Consider the following 9,315-nt stretch of genomic DNA (forward strand, 5'->3'; position numbering starts at 1 on the left):
GGTGTCCCCACATGTGCCCAGAGAGCCACATGTGGGGACAGTGCCAAGCGCCTCAGTGGTAACTTGGCAGTTGGACTTGAACCTGAAGCCTTCTGGACCCAAGTTCAGTCTCTTAACCACTAAGCCACCACTGCCCCTCATATAAATAAACCTCATATAAAAAATTACAATATTTAATTCACTTGCCACGGTTGTAAAACACAAGCCAAAGGTCATTCTTCTTCATAATACATTTTTATATGAAATAAAAATGAAAAAAACTCTTTTTAGTGTATGAGGCAGTCAGACGAGCAGCATCCTTCGAGGGCGTTACCAAAAACAAATGGTCCTTTCTGATTGGCTCATTTGCACACGTCATTATTTGCCTTTTTTTCTTCTTCTTTTGATCCCGTACTGCTTTCCACTGAGAACTTTCTCTGTGTGCTCTTCGTGTGGAATTTTTGAGTGTATGTGAGTGGACGCCGTTTGCTTTACTCTGGGGATTTTTTTTTCTGAGGATTAAGCTTTTGAGTTTTTACGTACGTAACAAGGAAAATGACGCATTTTAATAAGGGTCCTTCGTATGGACTGTCTGCTGAAGTGCGAAGCAAAGTAAGTGCTTGTAAAGGGGGGTTGGGGAGCGCAGGCTTAAAAAGTTTACAAACGTTCAATTTAACAGATTCTAATTCTCTTTTTTGGTTTTTAAATAAGTTTCCCTCGACGGTTTCTTTTGCATTTTCTTCGTTTTTTTCTTTGAGACACACAACTCAGTGGCGAGGCTGAGGATGCCCAAACTTTACAAAAGCTTCCATCTCGAATTTTCCTTTCGCTCATTCCCTGCGCAGGACAATACTGTAAAGAGTTAAGAACTGAACTTTAGGATGTAACTCACGGTGAAACCAGCAGGAGGCAACTCAACCGGTTATAAAAAATAAGTTATTATTTACACTTGATTTAAACGTCGGTATTTTCACCAAGTGCCCGTGGACTTGTCTATCCTAATATGTTGTTTTACGTTAACTATGCTCCTGTTTTGAGGATAAGGGCTAAAGTAGTTTGGTTGGGAACTGCGTTCGAGATTTGAGCCTGTGCTGCTGAAGCGAGTGCTGCCATCTTTATTCTTTCTCTATTCACGATTGAATACAGACCAAAGCGATTAACCATAAATGTGTTACATGAGTATTGTTTTATTAAAGGCCGTGTTTTTTTTCTGAATTAGCAAGGGGTGTTTCCAGCTCGCCGTGGCAACTATGACTACAGCGAGTTGAATGATGCTATTGTTACTTTTTTGTTTGTTTTTAAAAGAAATCAGATCAGATTTATTTAAAAAAAAACATTGCTCTGTCAGCATATACCTCTTTCGAAGTAAGTCACATGATGCATCGAAAGCGATTAACAATAACACATTTTAGATCATAAGCATGGACAAAAAACTGCGAGCAAGATCACATATGCCTTCAATGAAGCAGAATAATTCAGACTTTTTTTTAGAGGTTTTCCCAGTGGAGTGCATTTTTTTAATTTGTTAAGTTGTTTTCGCACAGTCCTTGGTACAAAAAATGTTGGCAGCCTCTGTTGTATATGTTAGGGCATCTTCCAACTTTTTTTAAATAATGATCTTCTAGTCTCAATTCATGAACTCTGGATGAAACCTGTGCCCGTTTACATGAACACATTACTGATACACTTGTAGGAATTGAAGAAAGACAGATGAAAAATGTTTATTTTTTATTTTTAGTAATTTACCCTTCTGCTGTCACCTGGTGAAAGAATATTTAACTGATCAACCATAGTAATAATTGCAATTTATATCTCTATCTCTTTGTTGATATTGTTAGTTATTAACAGCGCTTTCTTGAAAAACCTCTAGACATAAGTTCAGAAAATCGTTGTCCTGTTTACAATGTTAAGAATTTTCAAATCAATTTTTGTCGGGAATATTTCAACAATTGTTTTTGTTGATTCCGTGTGTAAGTTCTTGCATTCTAATGCAATCTTATCAGTGCTGAGAGTTTAAAGTGATTGCAAAGGCAACAAGAATGCAGCACTGCAAAAGGAAATGACACAGCAATGTTTGAGCAAAGGTGTTTTTGCCAAGGGCAAACAGCTGCTTAAGTTGGATGCCTGAGCAATGACATCAAAATTACAGCGCAGATATTGAAGTAGTAGTGTGAGCTCTGTTGTTTTAAAGCTGTTTTAATCTGTGCAGATGCAGCAAAAAATAAAATTGAGATGTTATTAGCATAAGTAGCCCATTTCTGTATTGTGAAATTATTCTTTATTAGAATAATATTCTTTATTATTCTAAGTTTTAAAATAAATGTAGGTAGGTAAGGTAAAACCATGAAACTTGCTTTAGTACCTTGAATATATCAAGGACACAAGGAAGGAGCAACAGAGCTGTTTAATTCAAAACTAAAATGTATTTCCTTGGTCCAGTGAAAGTATGCCTAAACTATATACATATATGTGAAAATAACTTTCGCATGGGAACTAGTGAGTGAGTGGAGTGGTTGAATACGTCATTGTATGCTATGCGCTATATGTTTACATTCACTGGTAGTAGGCCATACATTGGGTTGTACTACCTTGCCGTCTTTTGTTTTTTTCGGAACGTTGTGCCCTTAGTTAGGGCACCCAGCAGATGTCAGACTATTCACGTTTTTATGTCGTAGATTATGATGTCACCACTGTGTTAGCGTATGTGACTTATGTGTATCATGTGAGTTCCGACATGCAGTGAAAATTGAGTTAAGTCACTCTGTAAGAATAGAATTATGGCCTATGTCGAGGACCGTGTGTGTCTGCCCAAGCCTTTTTCACTGGCTGCAATTGAACCAGTCTTTTTTGCTGTTTTCTTTGGTGTTTTTTTTTTCCTTCTATTCCTGCTAGATTATCTGCCCCTCGTTTCCAAGTGTTTCTATTAGTGCCCATCCTAAATGGTAAGGGAATATAGCTATATCAGATGTTGTGGATTTTCTGTGTCTTTTTTTTCACAGGATAGATAAAACTTGGCATAGTTGTCAGTTAAGGGTTCCACAAAAGGTTATTTTTCATTCCCTCTAAATATTCCCATTTGGCCTTCATTATTGGTAATGCTGGGTTAGAAATTATAGAAAAAGGAGCTGTGCTGGAACGTTTTGCAGTGGTTTTAGCACTGCTTTCTCACTTAAATGTGTCATTCTCAGTTTGGTGAAAGTTTTTCTTTTTTTTTTTTTACATTTTTCAGCAGCTGCCGTTCATGGACTTTTTTGTCTTGGTGTATTAAAACCAACTGCGTGTTTTCCATTTAACTTTTGACAAGTTCATCACTGCCTTCAAGTCACAGCCAGTAGACACATTAAAGTCTTGGATCACTGCTTGTGCATTTTATTGGTAGTTTAAGTTACATAAAGGGGCTAGTAGGTGGTTTGTACGGAACTCTGGCATGCATTGAGTAATGTTATCATGTTGACATCTTGCTGCAGCATAACAAATACACCAGATCCATCCTTCAGATCGAGGTCTCAAACTCCTGGCTCAAGGACCAGATCTGGCCAGCAATACCTTCAGATTTTGTCCCGTGTCATGATGTCAATGATAATAAATTTAGCCATTTCTGGCAACTTGTTTTATTTTTCAATTATTAAAGTACTTTGGTAGGTCTTTAAGGGATAAACAAAGATTTGCAGAAACATTAACAGAAAATGACTTTTTCGAAAATATCTGAGTGTTCAACAGCTTACGCTGTAGTGGCCCTCCATTAAAACGATGGTTGCAGCAGTGGCTCACCTTATTTGAGTTTGAGACCCCTGCGTTAGGTGATGGATTTCAGCCCACAGTTACATGCCTGGTATTATTAGCTGGTTATTCATTTTGTTAAAAATGGCTGTTCTGCAGACAGGCAGACAAATTGGCCAATCATTTGTCATCTGATAACCTCAAAAGCATTTGGGCCTTAGACCTGTATTTTCAGTAATGTTACAAATAATAAGTAGTTCTGCAAATTAAAGGCACTTTGCTGAAAGTAGCAAGTTCTACATAAATTGTGTTTGGAAAAAATTAAGGTCTACATAAATTGTGTTTGGAAAAAATTTCATTTTGCATCAGTAGGCCATTTCTATGAAGTGCAGAGACAAGTGTCTGTCCCTTACATAACAAAGCAAATCTTTTAAAGTACAAAGGTGGTAGTTAAGTCCACAGAACTATCAGAACTAGAACCTGGAGGTGCTTCTGTAAACACTAAAAAGAGGGGGACAATACATAACGATAAAAATGGCCTGTACTTTTTAGTCATTCATACCTACCTTATTTATGTTTCTCCACAACTTTTCAAGGGGTTACCCCTCACAACTTACTGTCATAGACAATGTTAAAATTACTGTTGTACTTATAATTTATGACAGCATGAGCTTGTATGTGAACTCCATGCTACCTCACCCATATCCCTAATACTCAGTTGTACTCAAACTCCCAGCCCGGGGTGAACATATGACTTGTGAAAACTTTCACATCCAGCCTACAACTAAATGCCATTAATATTTAATTTTGCACTCAAGAATTGGAATGCTTATGTTGCTCATTTTAGAATGACAGGAAATAATTGTACAGACCTTTTCTACTGTTTTACTTATATTAAACCAAACAACTACTTTTCCAAAAAAAAGATTTTAAATTGCTACAGAAGCTTCTGCACCACTCGGCAAGTTTGAGACCCCTACTAATAAAGAAAACATAGTGGATGTTGCTGGTTAAAATATATGTGGTACATAATTTCCTGCGTCGAGTCTCTTATTAAATATGTTAAAGAAAAAAAAAACTGCGGCTGTACAGGAAGGTAATATAGTTGCTCTTGTATTTGGTGTGAGTCTGAAAAATAGAATGAAATTACGTTTTCATTGCTTCACCAAAAGGTCAGGAGGGTAAAACACCTTGACTTCAGCGTGACATTGCCAAGCAAAGCCTTTGCTAATGTTCTTCTAAGCGCTTCCAGTGCTTCTAAGCAACATATGTGCAGCTGGCAGATTTTTTTTCTTCTTCTTTCCAGGGTTGTGTTATTTTAGACACCAGCTTGAGGAAAACAGAGGGCGTGAACACAACCATGCCACTCAGTTAACAGGAATGGTTTAAATGCAAAATATTTTGAAATATTTCTCGAAGACGTTTCAGCCACACTAATGATATAGACAGTTATGCTTTAGTGCTTGTTAACAATATGGTTTACTGTTAAGTTTGTAATTATGTAGGGCTTTCAAAACTGCACGACCTTCTGACTGTCAAGTAGCTGGAAGGTTCAACTTAATAGTACCTATTGTGCCAGGTGAAAACTAAAAGGCTGCTGGAGCTTTCTTTTTGACTTGTATTATCAAAGCTTCTTAAATCAATAGAAGTTGATTTGAACATTTTTAAACCTTAAAAAAAAGTGCTTTTATTCTTTCAACGAATAGTAACACTAAAGGCAAGTCTGTCTACCACAGGAAAATGTAGTAAACATGTACGTTACATTATTTTACATTGTATTCTGATCAACATCCCATACCTTCACCTTAAGCAAATACCGGCATATTTCAATGGATAATTGGTGCAGGTTATACATTTGCAATAACTAAAGTCCAATGTGTTGCAATTCCAATGCTAAAGCTACAGGCCAAAAATGATGCAAAAGAGCAAAAGCAGTCTGTAAAGTTGTGTATTCGTTGCAGTTGAATCCTGAGCATGTCTAAGGTCAAAGTGGAAAATATTCACCCAACAGGATGTGACTCATCAGCCTTAGAACATGAGATGAGAGGACAGTTCCCAAGTCATCTTTGTTTCACTACTTACTGGTAATTTGACAGGAAAATATTCCAAAAGTTATGTGGAAGAAAAAGAGACTAAAAAGAGGAAAAGAGAGCATCTGGAAGGCTTCAGGTTCGAGTCCACCAGCTACTAAGTTACTACTGAGATGCTCTGAGCATGGCACTGTCCCCACACACTGCTCCTCGGGCACTTAAACACAACAAGTTGTCAAAAGTACCAGGTACATCTAAAAATTTCTATCAACGTTCCACATCATACATCTATAGTTCTGTGCAGGATGACAAAAAAGTTACTGTCACGAATCAGTATTTGCCAATTTGATATTTTCTAACGTGAGGCTGACATTTTGCCCGGCAACAGTCCCTGCAATTAGGTTTTTAATCTTCTTTTTGTCTTTTTTTTTATAGTCTTTATTGTCATTGTAACACAGGGATACAACGAAATTGAGCCTCTGCTTTTAACCCATCACCGTTAACATGTTTTCATTGCTAGCAATACGTATGGTCTGCTTTATACTTTGTCTTGTGTTTCTACATTTAGTTATGTAAAAAATATACAGATGGTGGTTTTATTTGTTCTATTGTAAATTGTAGGGTTTAGTGTACTACGATTATAGATTTAGATTTTCAATTTGTGATATGCAAAGGCCCCGACAGCATTCTTATGTCTATAAAGTGAAATAACTTTCATGCACAGACGTGGGGCTCTAATGTAAAAAGCTCCTGTCAGAGGGTGTTCTAAACAAAAGGAGGCGAGCAGGCAGGGGCCTATCTGCGGTCCGTTGCATAATGTGTGATCAGTCGTCCGTGCTTTTCTTTGGGCTGGGTATATCACATTCCCGACATTCTTTAACACGGCCCCTTTATCAGGACCTCTTCCATTTCTCTCTGCTCTATTGGAACGCCTGTGAAATGTGAACTAGGTACTTGGTAGATTTGATGTTATCATAATCCTGTTAAAAAAATATTTTCCACAAGAAATAATAAAAACATTTATAGGACCCCAGAATCCTCACTGGATATAAGAAATGCACACCATTGCTGGTAAATGTGGTTTATTTTATTGACTGGCGTTAGTCTGAGTCACTTGCTAAAGTGATCCAGTTCACTTGAGTGACACTTCACTGCACAAATAAGTTTCAAAAGAATAAAAGATTGTGTATAAAGGAATCAAGTCTTGCTTTTAATATATTTAAAAGGGTCTTATTGAGAACTAAATTATAGCAGCGTTTATCTTTTTCAATTTCAATGTACCCCCGTGTTCTAATGACATTAAAGAATATTATATTCTATTCTCTTACACCTTCACACCAACATCTGACCTTACAATAAGACTACCCCAATATTAGAGATATTTGTAGGATAGTTCACATTCCTGATAAACTAGAAACGCGATCAGGAGCCCATGATACTTAAATTGACAATAATTGTGTTTGCACTTTTTATTCCCTTAATTCATTTAATTTATTAAAAACATGCTATTGCTATCATGAGGTCCAGGTTTAAGATTAAAAAAATACGCACTTCAGAACTACTTTTCCTTAAAAATTCCAGAGTTCTAATATTGCCAACTTTACTCAAATCCCACTGCCCTAATTTGAATATATGGTTCGCACCACATTAATGCTACATAAGTACTCAAAACACTGTATACACAAAGCTTCTTTTAACAGCACCCTAGTCTCCGCCCTCATTCCTTTTTTTAAACCTGTCAACAAAAAATCTCCACACCCATCTGCCGCAGATTTTATCTTCACTCAGGCCACAACCACCCTATATCATCAAGTATGTATTCACCAGTTTTACCACGACATACACTTGCACGCAAATACGCATCAGAATACTCGCTGTTCTTTAAAACTCATCTGAGCAGAACTTTTTTAAAAACTTTTTTACATGGCCTTGACGCTGATCTTATTTAATAGTTGAACATTCCACCTACGTTTACTGTTGTCCGTCTCCCCGGCAACTGCTATAACAATAAATCTTTCTTCTTCTGGGCTTTAAACATGTTCTCTTCCTCATACTTTTATCAACCTATAAACTGCTGTCTCTGCTCTTCCTACCACACTGCTATGTTGTTGTTCCTGTCAAATTCCCACAACTCTTAATGCCTGACATGTACACAGTATCTTAGGGATGAGATAATCATTACTTGGATGCGGGAATAAAGCAGCACTTTATTCCCGCATTGTATTTTCTTTTTCTCTTGCACTCTCTTCATGACTCAGTATGTGCTATTTTGTGCCATCTCTGGGAAATGCTTTTAATGGAGGCTGGGGAGGGGGATCTCGAACTATAACCCTCTTTCCTTTTCTCTCAGAAGAACAATTTACTGTCTCAGTCTTCAGAGTTGGATGTTTTGTCCAATTGTCTGATTTTTTTTTTTAGTTCCATTGGAGCTCTGTGGCCTCTGAGTTGGATTCCTCGGAGAGAAACACAAGACCCTTACATTAATTCCACAAAGACACAGCAGACTTTTAACAGTGAAGCTATGTTCCAGGAAGATGTGACCTTTAAACCCAAACTTTCCACTGAGTCACAGTTTAAACTCCCAAACCGTACTGAAAGTCAAACAAAAAGCAGTCCATTTAAGGCCCACAGATAAGTCATATCATTTACAGTGAATAGAGATTTATACAGTTAGAGCCTTTATATTAACTATATGGTTTGAAAAATTTCCATCATTGTAGCATTATCTGCTGTAGAGGTTATTATTATTATTACTACAAGTAATAGTCATAGTAGTACAGCAGACTAAATTTCTAAACTCTAGATATTGACATTTTACTAATTTAATTTCTCTGCAAGTAAAATCTGACCTTTAGATAGAATTCAGATGACATAGTGTATGCGTTGCAAGGAATAAGCTGAATAAAGCGCTGTGCTCACAGCTTGTCTAACTAACCTCTGTCTTGTCATCCTGTAAATATTGATCATTTTTCGTGCACGCTGCTTTATTCCCACATCCAAGTAATAATCTTTATAACATGGAGCAAGTACAGTCGTGACAAAACACAGAGGATCCGAGTAGATCTCGGTTAAACGTGTGCTGACAGACTCTGTGAGTGGACTTTTTGACCCCTCTTGAAATTTAAGCATTTCATGTTTTGCAAATCACTATCCGTGGGTCTTTCTCAGATATATTGAAATACGTCCACAGCGCCTGATGTTGGTACTTTCAGACAAGCCCGTGCTGGCCGCGCTTTTTGTTTGCAGCATCATAACTTCCTGTTTCAGCCGTGTTGTTTGGGTGATGTGTCTTTTGGCCGAAAAACGAAAATGCACTTTAGGGCCATTTTCGTCCGAAACTATTTTGTGCCCGAAAACTTTGGAACATCCCTAGTCTAATGTATGAAATAAAAAAGCAGCTTCAATAAAATCAAACAAATTTCATTCCTACATTACAGAAATATGCAGTAATTAGATTAGTACAGTAATTGGTCCAAAAGCTCTGTTTTAGTGCCTTAATCTTCAGATTCTAACATTTACGATGGTACCTGAACGTGCCTTGTTACTAGACATTATGCACAGTTATATAAATATTAACACTGTTTTC

The 9,315-nt window shown here is 37.1% G+C and overlaps 1 protein-coding gene across 1 annotated transcript in view; it reads left to right on the plus strand.

Moving 5' to 3' along the window:
* Positions 1–381: 381 nt before the first annotated feature.
* Positions 382–9,315, plus strand: part of cnn3a (calponin 3, acidic a) — a 13,878-nt gene continuing 4,944 nt past the window's right edge. Inside the window, 1 exon segment of the mRNA XM_008307372.3 lies at positions 382–591. Within this exon segment, the coding sequence (XP_008305594.3) occupies positions 535–591 (57 nt within the window). The 5' untranslated portion in view covers positions 382–534.

This window comes from Cynoglossus semilaevis, chromosome 3 (assembly GCF_000523025.1).
Source record: "Cynoglossus semilaevis isolate Cse_v1.0 chromosome 3, Cse_v1.0, whole genome shotgun sequence".
Lineage (NCBI taxonomy): Eukaryota > Metazoa > Chordata > Actinopteri > Pleuronectiformes > Cynoglossidae > Cynoglossus > Cynoglossus semilaevis.